Genomic DNA, 19387 nt, shown 5'->3' on the forward strand with positions numbered 1-19387 from the left:
ATCTGATCTGTTCCAGACGGATGTCTGCTCTGCAATAAGTCACCCCAAAGTGCCTCTTTCTCCTCCGTGACTACACGAGGAACTTGCAGTGACTTGCTCAGACAAGGTGTGTGTGGATGGAGCCCAGCGGGCACTGAGCCTGTGATCAGCATTTCAGCTGGAGCCTTGCAAAGGGCCTGCTGTAGTCGGGGATCTCAGCCTATCAACCAGGGGATGTGCTATATGCAGTTGTGGCTACTTGCTGTCAAAGTGTTATTTCCATTATGGTGTTGCAATCTGGATGCCATATGACAACCTAGCAGCTAGATTTTTTGCTCAGGAGAAGGAGTATTATTCCCCTTGTCTGGCCCCCATTCTCTGAGGGAGCCCAAGCTCTATCTCCTGCTCTTAGTGAGCAGTCACAATGCTGCAGCATCCTGAGCAGACATTCTCCATCTCTGCAGCTGAAACCATTCTCCTGTGTAGGTCTCCTGGAGACTGTGAACAAATACAGCATTTACAATCCCTGGTATAAATGAAGTTGCATGGCCAGAAGCTGAGCCTTCTGATGCTTATTGCAAATGCTATATATAATACCAACATGAAAGCAGAGCATTTGTGCGTTAGAAGTACGTTCACTTTGGAAAAAAAGCACAAAAACCCTGGTAACATGATCACACATAATCATAATGGGGGAACAAGACACAGTCAGTAAAGTGAACTGTGGTCTGTCATAATCACTCTTGAAACTTCAGAGCAATGTTAATCTAAAGATCTCAAAGCACTTCAGAGATGTGTAATAGGTGGACACAGCAATCAAAAGCTGTGGCAGAACTCACACTGGTTTTTGTAGGCTTTGGATAAAACTAATGCATAACGTGTAACAGGCAGCGGGAGGTCAGGACCTGTTGGCCCCAGCCTCTCTGCTTGAACCACCAGCTGCCTTTCTGCCTCTTCTAGCTCAGCTTATTGGTGTCATCCCTTTAAAACAAATGGCACCAAAGTTCATACCTTGTAACTATATGCAGAGACTAACAGGGCTGTTGAATCTAGAGAGGCTGGTTCCCATCATGTACTCTGACCCTCTACAGCACACAGCAGCCGTTCTCGACTTCTGAAGTCTTCTAATGATGGAAAGGCCTCACAGTCTTAGCTAATTGTTCCACTAATTAAATGCTTTTATTGTCTAAAGCCTGCCCTTAATCCTTGCTGTCAGTCTATCTAGTGGCAGTGCTCAACACTGATTCTGTGTTCTCAAAGACACTTCTCAAGGAAAAAAGCACAAAAGCTGGTTTAGCAATTAGATGAGGTTTCTAGCATTCAAAGATGTACTGCATAGCCTATTATCATGTGTATTTTATGAAACAATATACGTTTCTTTTACATATATTCAAAATACCTTTTCATATATTGTTCCATATAATACACAATAGGTGTACATCTAAGACAATCAGTTCTGTCTTCTCTGCTTTTGCTCTACCAAAGACAAGCTAAAGAAATGAATGGCTGTGCTTCAGCTCAGTGAGACCTGAGTTCATTCACAGGGAGGAAGGTCAATAGCAGTAGGGGCAGCTGAGAGGAAAAGCTAGCTGCTTGTGCATAAAGCCTTGTTATTGCTTGATTTTGTAGCTCCTGAGCAAGGAATGTAGTTTCATGCATGGCCAAAATAAGGTTTCACAGTGAAGATAAGGATGAAGAATTAGTTGGAGCTGGAGATCAGCACTGCACATACTGAAGCAATAGTGTGTGTGAGGAAGGATGTAACTGTGAGTTACGGTCAGCACACTTGTTTCCCCATGCAGCAAGTTGCATGCAACTCACAAGATGCTTTATCTTGGCTGAACCTGCCCTGTGAAAGGCCGAGCACACCAGCTACACTCACCTCAAATGCATGGAGGCATCCCGGGCAGTGGTAGCTCTTAGATCCATGGAGCTGCCAGTTGCTCAGAGGTTAGAGTATGTGAACATCACTACAAGGGTAGTTGCTTTTAACCCAGCTGTTGGCCAGCTGTGGGAGACTATGGCACCATCAGTGTTGGCTGTGACAATGCTCTTGCACTCATGGATGTTAAGAGCATGTTGTGATGCTGTGTTATGTACTGTTGGGTTGGGTTTTTTTTTCCTGAGAAGGAAGGAAAAAAGTTTGTGCAGTTCAGCAGCAGGAACAGTAATAAAGAAAGATAAGGTTTTATCCATCTCTTTCCAGGTTTCCTGGCTGAAACTACAGCTTGTCTCTGCCTCTCTGTGAAAAAAGGTAATAATCACAAAAGTACTTACTATGAGAGGCATCAAGGAAGCAGAGTGGCTGCCCCAGAGAAATGCTCAGGAAAATAAATACAAAACCCTTTGTGCCTTCCTATAATGAAAAAACGCAGTTAACTTCTTCAGGTAGCAAAGATTTAACACTTGTATGTGCCAGGCACAGCTTGGTGTCAAAGTGGCAGAAAGATCAGTGTTACAGCAGTACTGCCAGTTTCTTCTCCATGTCACCTGCATAGAATTGAACGTATCATGTTTACAGCAAATGAATGCAAACAATGGTGGTTTGGAGCTCTGAATGTGGGGCTAGCCCTGTTGGTGCTGGAGGGTCAAACAGCACTATAACAACCACCACAGACACAGTAAACCGATAACATGCTTACAGAGTATCAATCACTCCTTTCTATCTCTATCATTGTGGTGTTCATGACAGCTGGGTTTCTGATTGCACAATGAATTGGCATTTGACTGAAGGGGTTTGGTGTTTGTAAGAGAAGTTGTTCCTGAGCCAAACCGCTCCTTTGGAGCGCAGCAGAGTTGCAGCACTGTGACGGGCGGTTTTGTGAAGGGTAGGATCCTTGGTGAAATCACCCTGGGCCTCTGCTGTACCACAAAACTCAATGTATGTGACAGATTGGATAAAACATTCACTGACTGTCCCTGCTCAACTTCAACTGAGTATTTTCTCTTGCCACCTTGCCGCCAAAAACCTTTTAGTAATCAGGAAAGAAAGGAAGCCAAGACATGGAGTATTCAGTCATTATTTATAATTCATTTTCTTCAGATTAAGATAATTTTCTGAATTCTTGTAGAGTTTGCTTGTTTTATATCAGGTTCTTAGGCAGCACTTATATTATACATGCCCACACTTGGAAAAGATTATTTCACCCCATGTGTTTACTGTCATTATTCTTTTGAGTGTGTTCCACTTGATTCTGTTAAACATTAAATACGCCAGTGGAAATACCAAAGGTGAAGATATTGAATGCTGCTAGTGTTACAAAAGATAAATAAGCTGAAAGCGTTGACATAACAGCCTGAGATACCATAACAAGCTTTGAGTTTTCTCCACTCTAAAACTGCTTTCAAGCCATGATCTTTACTACAGCAAGATGGGAGGGCAAGGAAGGGCTGAAATAAAATACTGAATGAGAAGAAATGGTTTTAGCTTTTACCAGAAAGCTTTTCAACTCTGTTTCACCCTTTCTGCTGCTCAGCAGGGACAGAAGACCCCCATTCACTGCTGGAGAAAGAATGTCTGCGTGTCAGCTGGCCTCCCCAAAGGCAGTCAGAGGATGTGGCCATGTCTGTCTGGGGATGCGGAGCTCTTTCAGGAGGAACCTGCCAGTGGCTGTAGCCGAGGGACAGTGAATGCTTCTGTCCGTGACTCTGCTTTTTCTTTCTCTTCTCCCTCTTTCCCGTCCTCCCCTTGACCCTCACTCTTACCTGCACCTGCCAAGGACAAGTCTGGCTTCATCCTGCCTTTGGGTCCAGTTTATGCAGCAATGGGCACCTTATGTTTTGCAGCCGAGATACAGAGAGAGAAAATCACATCTGGTTCTTTGGCTGTTCAGAGCAGAGGTCATTTGGGAGGCACCCTGGAGTCTCATGCACTCTGATTTAAGGCTGGCTTACTGGCAACACAGCACTCATTTTGGGAGAGGAGGTCAGTACCTCCCTCGGGGGGCTGGTGAGGATAAGCCCCTGTCCTCAGACTCCTCTTTCTGCTTTTGTAATTTCAGCCCATCCTTGCCTTGTGTTTCTCATTGCCCTCGTGTGAGCTTGGAAGCTGATTTTGTCTCTGCAGCCAGCTCTTTCCCCTTCTCTGAAGGCTGCTTTTTGCTTGGTGCCTCCGCTCTTTCTATCCCTTGTCCACTGTCATCCATGGCACTGGATGTTACCTGCAGGGCCAGCTCTGGCTGAAGGGGCTCATTGCTCTTCTTCCACCTTCGGGCCCCTGACTGTGTATTGAATTCATACATTCTGCCAGTAACTTGAAAGGGAGAAAAGACAAGTGATTAAAATCATTCCTGCTTCAGCAGATTAAGACATGACAGTTCTCCTCAGGATGGCGTTGAAATGAGAAACATGAAGCACCTGGAATGTCAGCTGAGTTGGGGAGGTAGCCCCAAGAGGGAAAGCCTCATTCCTGCAAGCTGGAGTGGGGACCTCTGGGTGTTGTGGTGGCTGCTCAGGGAAAATCTGTGATCCCCAGTGAGTTTTGGGTGTATCTATTGCTTCTCCATTTGCACAAAATACTTTCTTCCAGGCTTAATGTGCACATTGTCGTTAACAGAGTGAATACTATCTATTTCCTGTTTGTGCAAGTGCGTGCTTCATATAAACACAATATTGTTAAATTTGGATTGTTTAGCTACATTTTCTTGTTTGGAAGATTTTTAGCCCTCTTCACATTTTAAGGATGATTTGTACCTGTACATTAAAAACATCTTATCCTTCAGTTCATTTAGTACCTAGAGATAGGTGGAAAAATTGCTGTGTGTCCAGTGCTATTGCCTCACACTCTAAATCAGCGTCTCTTGCTGAACAGAGAATCAGGAGCTGTAGTGGCACTTCTTTGTAATTAAACATTATTAATATGAGACAAACAAAAGACCATTAAGGCCTGAAAAGAAACAGTGGTTTCATTTTACTACATGCTAACAGTTTGTGTGTATCAGAATTAATGATTTCTGACACATTAATGCAATCTGAGCAATTAAGGATGAAACTGGATCTCTATACATGTTATTTTTCTGTCTGCTTACAAGGCGGGCAGGTTAAAGCAGCTCAGATCAGGAAGCAGTTCCTGACCATCCCTCCTAATCATATTCCACAGATGATATCCTGGGAACTATTAAATCTCATTTCCAAACCACTGACACTTGATCCTGTAGGGTTTGGGATGAGCCAGGAATGGAGAGTGCGCATCACACATTTCTCTGCTGACACCACAAAGCTGTGTAATAGCTCAATGCTCATGTCAGGCACGACACAAACACCAGGCTCTAGAGGGCAGTTCAGATGGGCTCAGGTATCCTTAAGTCTGGTGCTGAGGCCAGGTTTGTTGAGGAAGGGAGCCACCAGCTCTCCTGAACAAACACCAGGATGCAGCTCTTGCAACAGCCCAGAGAACATCCATGTTTAACATATTACAAATGCAGTTACACAAAGAAAAAGCAGGGACTTTGGAGCCTATCCCTCCAGGTCTCTTTATAAACAGCAGGTGGGCTTGGACATAGACCAAACTGGCCTTGAGCAGCTTTGTGGATGAGTTTAATTGCACTGTAGGGTCCCGTTTGTTTGCCCAAATTCTACTGAAGTCCCCATGCCTGGTGTTTCCCATTAGCTCACAGCATCTAACAGCTCCAAGCTAGCTAATAAGAAACACAAGGTACAGGCACTTGTGTGGAAATACAGCCAGATGAATCCAAGCCTAGAATCCAAGCCTGCCGCCTTCTGAATAATTTTTAGACCTATTGTTTCAGACCTATTCTTGGATCTATTTGTTAAAGATCTATTTTGACTGACTGTCTCAGTTTTTACCAACCCCCCTTTCTCCATGCCAGGGATCCAGCATCCTAATGCCAGGCCAAGCACCAGGGTACAGGGCTCAGGCACAGAGACTGTGGATCAGGGGGATGAGGTAAGGCAGATCAACTCCTAGGAAAAAAAAACACTTTTCTGTAATGAACCTGCTGCAGAGCACAGTGGCCATCACTTGGGAAAGGGATAAGCATCAAAGCTCCTGGCTCATCCTGGTTTTCCCAACTTTCACCTTAATTTCACTTTTGCCAGCTGGTTAACAAGATATACCCAGAGTTAGCCGAGTATATCTCAGCTAACAGCTGGAGCCTGGTGACAGTAACTGATGCCACCACAACTGTACCTAAAAGCAAGCATCTTCCCTTTCCTCCCCCAGAAGTGATGTTTTCCTCCTCAACAAAGAGCAGGAATGCACTGTTGCTGCAAGAGAGGAGGTTTGAGCAGGAGCAAGTAACTCTCCCACCTGCCCTCATCCAGGGAGAGGTTTGAGAGGCAAAGTCAGTACATCTGCAGCTACATTAATCTGCTGGCCAAGTTACAGACATGGGAAGGGTGAAACCCTGTAGCCATGACAGCACCCAAGTAGGAGGCTTGCAGCAAATTCTTCCTCCCCTCTCACCTTCCTATAGCAGACCCATACATTCAGGTATAGCAGAGGAGCAGTGAATAATCTGGCCATCAAATGTGTGCTTTCAAGGGCTGTAAGAATTTCTACCATTAGAAATGTTAGTAGGGCAATGTCTTGATTTTCACTATCTGTGAAATATAGCTCCTGTTCTCCTTGGAAACAGCAAACCTGAAATATGAAAAGCAAATGTCGAACCATATTTAAATCAACTAACCTGGTTTCCAGCCAAATAATCATATCCACTGTTAATTGCTTTTTATTACCTGGGTCTCTGGCTTCACCATCGAAGACAGTGTTTAGCTTTGTCATTGTCTGTGAAGAGAGACAAATGTGAAATGAATCCTGTGAATTAGTTAAGTAAGAAGGAGGGGCAGTGACTTGGAAATGGTGAACTAAATGGATTGAGATGGGGTTGTATGACCTGCATATTGCACTCCTGTAGGCAAAACTGGCAACAAAAGCCATTTGTGGTGTAGTGTGTTGCCCACTAGATGTTCAAAGGAGAATTAGTAAGGTCTGACATGCTAAATACCTCCATGTGTGTAACCACAAGAAGGTCATCTCCACCCAGAGGGGGATTGGGAATCCCCTCTTTGAAGAGCTCGGGGAGGGAGAGTACACTAATGAAAGTGCTTTGCAGCCTTTATGGTGTTATGGCTATGAAAAAGGAAGGAGACCCAAGATCAAGGACCAATGAAACATCTGTTAAGTGGAATTAACAATGGCATTTTGCTGCAAACAGCTTATGAAGACCAAACTCTTTACAGTTTGGGGATGTTTATGTACCTTATTGGTTGCACCCAGGCAGGTCAGGGTTAGCTGTACAGGTCAGTGGTAACACAGCAGTGCAACATTGCCATCAGGGCACTTGTCCTCCTGCCTCTGTGGCTGCAATCAGTCTCCTTGTCACTGCTCTGGATGCAGCCTGTCTGGCCTCTCACATACAGGGCTGCCACGGCAGCTGGAGAATTCAGCACTTGGGAGCAAAGGGGGTACAGCACAGATAAGCACCCTCACACCCAGTGTTGCCTCCAAATAGAGGCCAGGTGGGGTACTGAAGTGTTTTGCATTTGTAGACAATCCTGTTTTCCTTGCCTATCATTTTTACGTTCTCACTGGAAAACAGGCACCTTTCATAGAAAGTCCTCAGTCAGATTTCATGATGGGGCTGGACAAAACTAGGTTTTGTTTTGAAACTGGCGGTACTTACCACAACCACATCTTTCTTGGGTTTCTTCTTTTCTACAGAAAGGAAAATACACATTGTAAAGAATACCATTTCTCTTAAAAGTGATTAGAGACATTAAAGCCAAGATTTCCTCTTGGTACATGGTACCAAGAATGGAAATTCTTGGTATTCAACTTCTGAGACATCTCAAGTGACTCTTATTTCTCTTTTAAGGCTGATCCCTCCTACTATTTGAAAAGTAAACTCCTTCATAGTATTTTGGAGTGAGAAACCGCAGTTGCCACTGACTAATCAAAAGTATAGCCTAAAAAAGTCTTATTCCTTCAGTAATGAATAAATAACAATGGTTTCTTTAACAAATTTCCCTTTCTAAATAATACAGAGAAACTCACCTTTGGGGTATTTGAACTACAAATGTGGATTATTTTTTTCCAATGAATGTTTGTAGTTGTAAAGTTTGTGCACTCAAACATGCACTTGGAGACAAAACAGGGAAATGCCGCAGATGCAGTCAAGTAAAATTCAGATTGAAGAACAGTTTGGTTATATGTGAATTTACCACACTATTAACTGATCCCACATGCAAACAAATACAGCAGCAGTGCCATGGGCATCTCAACAGCATGGATTTGTGGATGATACCCAACTAGCTGCTATTATTTCTTCTTGCTTGCTCCCTGCCAATGTGTTTACGGCCTTTCTTCAGACAACTGTATGCCTGGCCATCAACAGGCTTTACAACCGGGCAATACTCAGAAGAGCTACAGATGGGTCTCAACCTGAGCACCGATGGGAAACCTTTCTGTCTGGCCTTTGCTGCCCAGCATTTGGGAACCAGTTTTCCAGAAAGCACCAAGCATCCATTTTTTTTGGAAACCAGCCGGTGCTGAAATGCCTCAAATTGGGCAACCAAGAGAACAGCTAATTCTGTTGGGTTTTGTTAGTCGTGTGTTTTTGTCAAGCTGGGGATACTGACTGAGAAGGGGAGTTGTAAAAGCAGGGTCTTACTGAGCCCATATGAACCATGCTTCTAGCAGAAAGCTAATGGGACTAAAAGGAACAAGACTGCTTTTAAAAAAAAACCCTGTTTTTTTAATGTGCAGCTTATGCTCCTGCTAAGTTACACAAACCCCTTTAAAGTACCAATATTTGAAAATAAACCTTCAGGTACATGAATTAATGACATCAAGGAAGCAAATGAAGGGATCAGAGAACAGGGAATTAGAGTGGAGAGGACTCCTGAAGGTCTGTAGAGGGATGGGATTATTTTTTGACATCATATGAATTGCACATGAAAAGAACAGCAATTCTTTCGCGTCCATGCCAGAATACCTGGCAACTCTGAATTTGGATTTTACCTAATAGTTAATAGATTTAAAGACCATGAAATCACTTAGGAAGACCTCCTGTAATCGGCCAGTGTTATTTAATCTCTGTATTCTTGTATTGGGTTAAATTGATGTATCTAGAAATGGATTTACAAATTCTCCATTGAATCGTAAACAAGGATTCGTTGTGAAGTATGAAAATACAGAAAACAGGTGCATACCTGGAGCATTTATCCTGTAATGAGAAAAAGATTAAGAGTGTAATTAGAAAATGTCATACTTTTGCCTACATAAAAATACCATGCTTTGTTCTCTTTCATTTGGTAAAAATAATGTGCTCTCTTGAGTTCTGGGATTTGCTTGATTGGTTTGGTTTCTGGTTTTGCTTTCACTGAAGGCCTGAATCATTTAATGCTGCTCTTAAACAGGAAAACAGCCCTGAGCATTGCTCCAACACCTCCCCAAGAAGTGATGGTATTAAAATAAAGTCTTACTGATGAAAACATGATGGATTTATATAATCTGGAAATACATATTTTCAAACATTGTCATTTTGTTCCATCCTTGGAGGAAGGTCAATTTTTTGGATCTGATGTGCTTGGATAATACCTTTTAAAATATTTGAAAGGTTATAAATGTTTTTGAAAATACAGAAATTGCTTTTTAATGGGAGAGCCTGGTTCCTGATGAATCACCTGCCCTGTTAACAAATAATAATAGCCAGCTATTCGCTGCTAGATTCATTTCTCATTTTTATCACAAATTGCTAGCTTTCTTTCACACACCAAATTATAATCACAATTATATATTACCTGTTTACTGTAATTTACAAATCTAGTTCCAAATCCTAAGAATACTTACAGAAATCTTTCTTTTTTAATTCTAATCCATTTAAAGACCTGCTTATCTTTGTTCTGTGAAGTAAAAAGTCAATTCAGAGGCAATCTGGCTCCAGCCCACTGAGGAGGCCGCCAGTGGGGATCTCTGCTGCTTCCCACACTGAATCAGAGCTGGTTCCAGGTGCTTCCATGGCTTTTGCCAAGCACAAGCACTTAGAGATACAGTGAAACTTAATGGGCCAGAGCCTTGCAACAGGCTTGGGTAAAACTCCAGGAAATCTGTAGAGGTTTTGCCAGAACAAAGAATTTGGCATGAGCACCAAGGTTTGGAAAAGACTCTGGGATCTAAATGTATCCAGTAACTACCTAGATGGGAGCTCCCTCGGAGTGGGAGCCAAATACAAACCAAAAACTTATGTATTTTTGGTCAGCACTGTCAGACGCAGATTCTGACTGAGCCTCACAAGCGCAGCTGCCTTTGAGCTTACAATTGTGAATTCCACTATTACCTTCAGCTAATGCTAACGTTAGCACATCCATGAAGAAAATGCCATGGACATTTTTCCTTGATTTCATATCATTAACACCAAATATCACTGTCTGGAAATAGCATTCATTATAATGAAGGGCACACCGCTATGAACTATTCCTCATGGCTGAAGGGCCTGAGTTCTCTCTGTCATTGCTGGTGCTTCCCCAGCATGGCACTGGGAGGACTCACAGAGGTTTTCCATGTGCTCTGCCTGCTGGAGGGCAGTGGGTACGGACCCAGGTCGCCAGGAGGAAGCCCAGGTAGCCCAGCAGTCCGAGGAGCAGCAAGCTGCCGAGGGTGATGACGAACGGCACGTACCACGCTGATCCGGAGTACAGGTTTTCCCTTTTTGTCACAAGAGTGAAGCCAGGCTTTTAAAACAAGATAGGGAAAGTTCCTCAAGGCTGCATACTTGTAAGGTAACTGACACCAACAACACCTTTCATCTGGTTGAACTTATGCACCGAAGCACCTGGCCCAATCTTGCCCCAGGGCTCTGCAGATGATGGGCAGAGAGATAGGGTCTGCTGGAGACAGTGATTCACCCCAGGTACCTGCCTGCTGACTGCCAAGGCAGCTCAGATGACTGAGGTGGACCACAGAGCTCCTGGGGCAGCCAAAGGCAGGTGAAATGGAGCCCACCCACGATGCAAAGAGGTTCCAGATCACATTTCCATGCCTTATATTAAAACAAGCATGCCATGGCGGGGTGTAAAAGCCTCAGGTTGCCTGAGAAGCTGTGAGTGCACTGTTGGAGGATGTGCAAGTTCAGGGAATACTGCCATTACCAAGATAATGGTTTCTTGTTACCTAAGGCAAAACTGGAAGTAGGTCATCTTCACTGCAGTGATCATTCAACACGCTCCGTAACAGGAGTTGAACCCTGAGGAACTGGGTTATTGTATAAAAAGAAATAAAACTCCCTTTTTTTTTTTATTTTTTACCCTGTGACTTGTTCCAGAAAGGAAAACCAGACTTCCTGAGCAGTTGCAATCTCCCACATCTTCCAAGTGCCAGAAGACACATCTCTGAGCTGCTGTATAACGGTGCTAGCAACTCATTCATTAAAGTCCCACCATGAAACTATCCTCACATGGATCAGAAATTACTCATTTGGTCTACTTGGGTCATTCTTAAGTGTGGTACTAATAGTTTTTATTGTCTGCTGAAGATTTTATTTGATTTTCTGTAAAATATTTGTAATCACATTGTGTACGAAATGCAGTAGGGTACCCATTCTTTTCCTGTTTAAATAACCTATTTAGCCTTAAAAAAAAAAGTACATCCAACCCTTAGAGAAACTCTCAGATAATCTTTAGATCACACCACCGCTCCATCCTCACCGGGACTGAAGTCATAAGTGACTTTTTGTGACAGGGCATCTTTTCTACACTACCAGCCTTCCAGCATCTGATTTATCAAGTTGCTGTGCTGAACATGTGTAAGGAGTAGTGTTGGGAGAAGTTGCTATAATGGAAGTGCTCTTCTGGAAAACACGCTGAAAGTGGAAGGCTGATATCTCTGGGGAGTCAGCTTTAATGCTGTGGTATGTGGTCTAGACTGTTTGTAGTTGTGGTAAAGCATGGGGAAGAAATACAGAATAAGTTTTGTTATTCAGCTTAACTTTTCATTTCCACATCAAGTAGGGGGAGGAGAAGGCTGTGGGAAAACCATATATTCCTTCCCAGCAGAGCATTAGATAATAACAGGGCTATTAATCAGTCTGCAAGTTTGGATTTAAGCATTTTCATAGCAAAGCGTCCAGACTTGCATGTGGTGTTTGCAGGATCCTCTGGTTCTGGCTAGTTACCAGTAGTCCCTAGCAGATCCAGACCACTTTACAGGGAATAGCTCTTTTACCCCTTCACCAGCATACTCATGTTTTCATTCCTGCATGCAAGAGAAAAAAGGGCAATACCATCTGCAGGCAGGCAGAAAATGAATGGACTGCAGACGAGCTGGTGTAGCAAGGGATGAAGGTGGGACTGGCACAAGGGTGGGGACAGAGGGTCTGTACCCTAAGGCTGTGCTGCCTCTGCAGGCAGGATGAAAGCCAGCTCTCCTCACATCCTGCACCAGCCTGATAGAAATTATCTCCAAAATTGAACTGGTGAGCCAGAGCTTGCCTGGGATGGCTGTGCAGAGGGATAGACTGTATTGATGGGACACAAGCCCGCAGCTCCACAGATCCCACTCTGCCTGCTGAAAGCTGTGCAGGCCTCCTCAGCTCAGCTATGGACCACCATGTGGGCAGGCAGCTCAGGAAAGACCCATCTCACCCCTCTGGATTGCTGCTTGAAACCTGCTGAAAGCTCAACAGCACAATGAGGCTGTGCACAACTGCTTCAGTTCCTGACAGGCAGCTCAAGGGTTTACATGATGGTGACCCCTAGGATGGGAAAAAGCCCTTTCAAGTGGTGAGGATGTCTTGTTGTTTTGTTATCTCTTTCAGTTTTGGTAGCCGCAGATTAACGTGTTCCACTGCTGAAGAAGCACATAGAAGTGCAGGGCAGCTGGGAGAGTGAGTAACTATGAATAAAAAAAGAGGTAGTGCGAAATGCATGAGGTAATTTTAAGGTTCCAGGCAAAGGTTAACCCCTGCTCTTTCCTTATTAATAAAGCTGCCAAAGTCTTTAACTTTCCAGTTGCCTGGTAATGGCAGTGTGCCCGGACCTTTGGCTACTTGCCCTTTTTGTTTTAGAAACTAAAATACAAACCATATGTTATGTCTCTGTACCTGGGACCAATCATTCATGACAGTAAGTACATCAACCACGTTTGGCTTCTACATCAGAGCACAGAGCTCAGCATTTCCCAGGACTGGACCCACTGTAGGCTTCTGCTCTCCTTTTGTATACATCTATCCTCTTTTGTTCACTTCTATGGAGATTAGTCCATAAAATAAATGCAGAACTAGACATAAATTTCAGTAAACTTACTGTCGTGGTAATGGGGGTAGTTGGGTTTGGGATAACTCTGAGGCTTAAAGTCACCGTTCCAGTTTTAACTAGGTGTGTCGTTTTGTCTCTGGCAGATAATAGATTGTCGTCTGTTATATAGACACGCAGTTTGTAAATCCAGTCTGTATCAAGTCCGCTTTCATAGTCAAACCTCGATGCAAGAATCAGCCACGATGTGTTGGAGCCGGCACTCGGTGAAAAGGTGAAATGATTGTTCACGTTGCCTGCAAAAAAACATCAGCGAAGCACAAAAACTTTACTTTAATCACACATTAAAGTAAATGTGTGGAACAAGCAAAAAAATTTGGTTTTGCTGGCAACTTCTTATGGATCACTATCCACCTGTGTGGTGAAATGTCATTGATGAGAACTGCTCCTAGATCTTCCTGATACCATAGAAAACAATTTGAAACAATACAATCATAAAAGCATTAAAATATAGAATAAGACCCTTTATGGGGGTACAGCTGAGAGGAGGCTGTGGAAACACTTCAGAGCCATAGAGCACACAAGAGGTCACCTGAGTGACCTGTCCTTGCAGCCAGGAAAGCACCCAGAAGCAGCAGCATGCAGCTGAGGCAAGGACCTTACATTGCTGCAGGGCTCATTCTGCTGGTCACCAGAGGCCCCTTCAACACCTCTCCATAGCCCCTCCCTCTAGCCAGAGGTGGAAGCCTTTGAAGAGGTCCCCAGAAGAGATCTAATGACCTGGGGACATTAATTGCCTCCAGGACTTTGTCTGTACTGTGGACCAGTGATGCAGGCTCCCCAGACTTCATTTTCTGTCAATACAGCAGCTGCATGTAGGCCAGCTGCTGTTAGGCTCCAGACAGAGCACACATACAAGAGATCAGAGCCATGAAAAAGCATGAAATGTGCTTTGGTTTTGCTCTTGTTGCCCCATGGAGCTCCAGAGTTGAAGTGACCTTGAAGGCCATGTCTATTGTACAGCACAAAACAGGTCATGGGCTGCTCTGCGGCTCAGAGGCCAACTGCATGGCACACCTCACGACTGTACAGCCAAAAGTGGACCTGTGGTCACACCTTTACTTACTAATACAAGCACAGCCTTTGTATGGATTTGTGTGTAGGTATCACTTCTGCACTTGTGGAGATAACACCTCTTTGGGTAAGCAGTAAAGTAATGATGAGCAGAATTTGTGGATCACAACCAGCTCACCATGAGAAGCAGGACATAAAACCGTGCTAGGTTTTTATTTACACACCAGAGTGAACCATCAGCATTCCCTAATTTTTTGTACTGCTCCCAGCTCACACACTGTGACACACTACCTTCATTAATGAAGTAACGAAAAGACCTGGGCTCAGAATCACGATCTTGGCATTCAATCCTGAAGCCATTAATATTGGTCCCAACAGCTAAGCTGACTGGGATTTGAAGTGAATAGAAATTGGGTGAACAAACTGGTTCTTCATCATTTACTTCCAAAACATTGACAGTTACCTGAAAGAAAAGAGCAATAGCAAGCTGAACCACATCCACTGTGCTGAGCCACAATTTTATTAACTTCAGTAACTGTTTGGCTTTGCCCATTTTGCTCTTTTTATCAACAGCAGTTGAAGAGCAGTGAACCTCTTTTCCAGTCTAGTTTCTACCAGAAGATGTCTCTGTTCAATCCTTGTGATCAACACCCTTCTGGAAAGAGGTTCTTCAACTCAAACCATCTTCCAAAACCATGGGGGTTTTGAGCTGATGTGTCTGACTATTTGAATCACCTGAATTGTGTCATAGTTAAAATTAGAAATAATAGTAGTGCCACATATTCATTAAACCTCCTAGCAAGACTCTAAAATTGCTTCACAGTCCTTTGCTAGGCTTCTTAGCATATTTAATAATAATTCCGAACACGATCCATGGAAGGAAGGAAGACTCCTTATAGACTGTTCCCAGTGACAGAGAAATGCTGGTAATGGCCTTCTGCATGGCTGGGATCACCCCGGGTAGTGCCAGAAGTGCTTAATGCCAGCTGGGATTAGCTGGCTGAAGGAAAACAGTTACCCTTCTCAAAGCTCTTTCCTCTAATGCCTGTTGGTCTTTAACAGGCAACAGGTAAACTTGTCATTGTTAAAAGCTCCGGATGCTGAATTTTCCTTAATCATCACCTCAAAATACTATAGGTGATAAAGAGATTAAGAACCTTCCACCTAGCATCTCTATGGGTGGTGCTTGGCTTGAATAGAAAGCAGGACTAGCAGCCATATCTCTCTCCCAACCCCCCCCCCCCCCCGAGAGATGTGCAAAAATCAGATGCAAGGCAGTCATGAGGAAGAAGATGTGAAAAGGAGTAAAAAGGAGTCTGTATGTGAAGGACACAGGGATTCTTTGAAAGAGCTACAAAATACCTTTGTGAACATACTGGCTATATATTTTCTTCTGAATAAAAGAGTTTGGGGCAGCTCTTTAACTAATATATGACTGCGCAGGGGTGAACTGGCTGTTTACAGACCACGGTGCTTTGCCCAATGTCTTACTGTTCTTGCTATGAAGAAGGGAGAAAAATGTAGATAAAAGGGAAGAAGTGGAGTGAATTTACTCACAGATGCAGTTGCAGTCTTCTCTTGGTCTGAGGCCTGTACTGTGAGAATGTGTTTCTGAGCTGTTTCATAGTCTAACCGAGCTAAAATCCTCAGATGTCCTTTGGTTGGGCTGATCCAGAAGATATTTGCATAATTCCTGGTGCCTCCTCCAGCTACAATGGAGTAAGTGATGACACTGGGTGGCCAGTCCTTGTCTCTGGCACTCACTCTTCCAATGGCGGACCCAACTGAGAGATAGAAAATGCATATTTCTGTAACATTTTAAGGAAAAGGAAGTACAGAGTATGTGTTCCAACTAAAACTTGATGAAACTGAACTTAAGATTTGTTTTAGAGTTTTTCACCCCCCAAAAAGTAAAGTTTTAGAGGTTTTCATCCCATTTCTCACACAATGGTGTGAGAAATACTAGCTCATCATGCTGTGCTATGGCTCCCACATGTATGGGCTTGCCTTCTACCCGTAAATACAAAAATGTAAGTAGTCTGCAGAGAACCACAACAGAAGTGCTCTGCTCATGAGGGCTACCCTGGGCCCTTACACCAACACCTTGTGGCAGCCCAAGCATTGGCTTGGTTGGAGGAACAGGGCTCCTTGTCTGCCTTTAAAAGCAATTGCTGCTGTTCCTTCTGAGGTGTTTGGAAAGCAGTTTGAATTATCTCCATGCTGAGCATTTATGAAGAAAACTACAAATGGCAGCGCTGTAAACTGTGAGAACGGGGATGGGTTTGTGCACACCCATCTCTGCAGTCATTGATTCAACACTAAGTGGATCCACATGGCCTGGGGATATACAGGATGAATAGTCTACATGCACAGAGGAAGACAGAAGGAGGATGTAAATCAACGGTTGGCATTACTTTTTTTTCCCCTGACCCTGTGATCTCCAGTCTCACTGCAAACTGTTGGCTCCTGGTTGGTACAGCAATAGCGAGCACCCTGTTAATGTCAACTCAACCCTAAACAAAAGGCAGTCTGAGTTGAAGAAAACATATTCTTTCTCTTGATAGTCTCAGCATCCAGCAGAGTTCTGTGGCTGACACAGACAGCTTTACAGACATATCCATGTCACAGATGGGTTTCAAGTGTTATCTTGCTAAGATACACGTCAGTGGTATGAGGAGACACACAGAGAATAGGAAATACTACAGAATTCACCATATCATGCCCACTGGGAAACAGTGTAGAAAGCCAAGCTCCATCCATGTACCACAGAAATAAAAGTTGGGCAAGAACAACAGACTGCTGAGCAATGCAAGACACTTGTTATTAACACCTGAAGGTCAGCATCCTCTGCTGAGTGGCCATCCTGTGCCTCCTTGTCCTCCCTTAGCCTTCCTCATTTCCCTGGCAGTTTGGCTGCTGCAGGATGTAGGGCTGCCATGGATCTTTGGCCAGGCAGATCCCCCTGGGAGCCAGCCCCTCCTGCCCCATCCTCCCTGGTCTCTCCAGCTGCCTCCCAGGCCTTGCCTCACCACACCAGCTGCAGCTTCGCTGTACTCAGCAGCAGCTGATGAGTGTTTCTCCACGGGGCTGGCAGGAGTGATTTTTGCAGACCTGTGGACCTTGGCAGGGTCATCCTGACCAGAGACAGAAGAAAACCGAGCTGAGGGTAAGGGCTGGAAATTTGGGGCTGCTTCTTTACCCATAGCAAGGGAGAGGAGGTTGTGGACATGATGGCAGGGCTGCTTGAAGCATGCCTTTTCCTCTCCACCACCTCCTGCCTCCTGGCTTAGCAAATGGACAGAGAAGCACTGTAGAGCCCATACGTCTGCTGGCCGTAGCCACAGCTGCCTTTACCTGTGATTTAAGCTCACCCTGGACATAATAATTTGATTAAATCAAGCAGATACTAGGTTATCTGACTGCTAAATCTCCTGGAGTTTCATGGGCAGCTTCGCCATATACCACGATGCGACTGGATGACCTCCTTGGTGATGTGGCCATGGGAGTGTGTTAGTGAGAGCAGCCTGGGGCAGTGTTGGACATGCTGGAGGACAGAGGTGTCATTCAGAAGGGCCCAGCAGGCTGGAGCTAGAGACCAACAGGACTCATGGAGCTCAGCACAGACAAATGCAGTCCTGCACCAGAACAAGCCTGTGCATCTGAGCAGGCTGAGGCTGACTGAGCAGGAGCAGCTCTGCAGGAATGGACCCCTGGCCTTGGGGGACAAGTTATACATGAGCCACCAGAGCACCCATGGGGAATAGAGACTGCGTACTGGGCTGTATTAACAAGTGTATTACCAGCACGTGGTGGGAAGTGACTAATCCACTCTGCTTAGCAACCATAAGGCTACCTGTGACCAGCCTCAGGGCCCAGGTACAAGAGAGAAGCTAAAAAAGGCTGGGGAGGGCTGAGTAAAGAACACAGGAGGAGAGGGTGGAGGGACTGGGCTTGTTCAGGCTGGAGAAGGGAAGGCAAAGGGGGATTTAATTGCTGTGATCCACTACCTAAAGGGCAATAACACAGAAGAAAAAGACACACTCTTTTCTGAAGGGGACAGTGAAAGCACAACAGAGAAAAGACACAAGCCACAACAGAAAATTCCAGCTGGATACAAGGTAAAATCATCTCGAATGAAGGTTGCTCAGCTGGAACAGGGCTCAGAGAGGCTGTGGAGTCTTCATCCTTGGAAATATTCAAAATGCAACTGGATGAGGCCCTGAGCAACCTGATCTAGCTTTGAAACTAGCCTCACTCTGAGCACAAGTTGGACTGGAGATACCCATACATGCCTTACCCCTTCAGTTTTTTCTGTGACCCTAGAAAGTTCAGAATGAGGATCAAGATTTACCCAGAATATATCTCATGTACCTCCCAATTTTTTCTCATTCAATACAATAAATACAATAAAGACAATAAGTGAGGTCCTGGGGCAGAAGGCCTATTTTTGGCAGATCAGGTCATATGAGGAAGAGGCTGAAGCTAGGGAAGATTCCATTCCTGTGCTGTGCACCAAGCAGCACAGCACAGAGCTGGCTGGTGACACAAAGATTACCAAAGCATCAAGGTGCTGTGGAACTTCTCTGCAAACACATAAGGTGCAGGAGTCCCCATGGGACAGGAAGGTGCTGAGATTGGAGCCAAGCATGTGAACAGATTCGGCAAATTCAATTTTAAAGCCACATTTGTAGCTGCTGGTCCTGGGCTGTTGCAGGACTGGGAAGGACTCTGGCTCTGGGCATGAGAAACTGCTCTGTCTGCACCTGGCTGAGTGCAGCCTCCCCAGGCAAGCACTCCCATCCCACCCCATGTCCAGGGCACCCACTGCACCCAAGGTGAGCTGGGCCTGAGGGGACAGTTGAGTGACTGTCCTGCACCACACCCAGGGCAAGAGAGTCCTCACTCATCTTTGACAGTCAGTAACTGGTTTTGCACTGTTGCAGTGCCTCCAAAAGGCTAATTTAGCAAGATCAGAAGCATGGTCTAAAACACAAGACATCCGAGTTCAATTCCTGGCTCTGTCACAGATTTCTTGTGCATTGCTGAATTTGTCTGTGTCTCAGCTTCCATCTGTACAACTGGAATTGTTGCCAGTTTTGTCTATTTAAGGGTAGTAGGTGGTTGT

The 19387-nt window shown here is 44.6% G+C and overlaps 1 protein-coding gene across 1 annotated transcript in view; it reads right to left on the reverse strand.

Moving 5' to 3' along the window:
* Positions 1 to 2990: 2990 nt before the first annotated feature.
* CDHR3 (cadherin related family member 3) overlaps positions 2991 to 19387 on the reverse strand; it is a 38672-nt gene continuing 22275 nt past the window's right edge. The window contains exons 13-20 of the mRNA XM_061366386.1: positions 15820 to 16046; positions 14554 to 14725; positions 13240 to 13484; positions 10490 to 10671; positions 9151 to 9164; positions 7623 to 7654; positions 6676 to 6724; positions 2991 to 4231 (exon numbers count right to left, since the gene is read on the reverse strand). Of these exons, the coding sequence (XP_061222370.1) occupies positions 4002 to 4231; positions 6676 to 6724; positions 7623 to 7654; positions 9151 to 9164; positions 10490 to 10671; positions 13240 to 13484; positions 14554 to 14725; positions 15820 to 16046 (1151 nt within the window). The 3' untranslated portion in view covers positions 2991 to 4001. The remainder of the gene's footprint in view (positions 4232 to 6675; positions 6725 to 7622; positions 7655 to 9150; positions 9165 to 10489; positions 10672 to 13239; positions 13485 to 14553; positions 14726 to 15819; positions 16047 to 19387) is intronic.

The sequence above is a fragment of the Neopsephotus bourkii genome, unplaced genomic scaffold (genome assembly GCF_033783945.1).
Source record: "Neopsephotus bourkii isolate Nb327-2 ecotype Australia unplaced genomic scaffold, CSIRO-AGI_Nbou_v1 NB_1328, whole genome shotgun sequence".
Classification (NCBI taxonomy): domain Eukaryota; kingdom Metazoa; phylum Chordata; class Aves; order Psittaciformes; family Psittacidae; genus Neopsephotus; species Neopsephotus bourkii.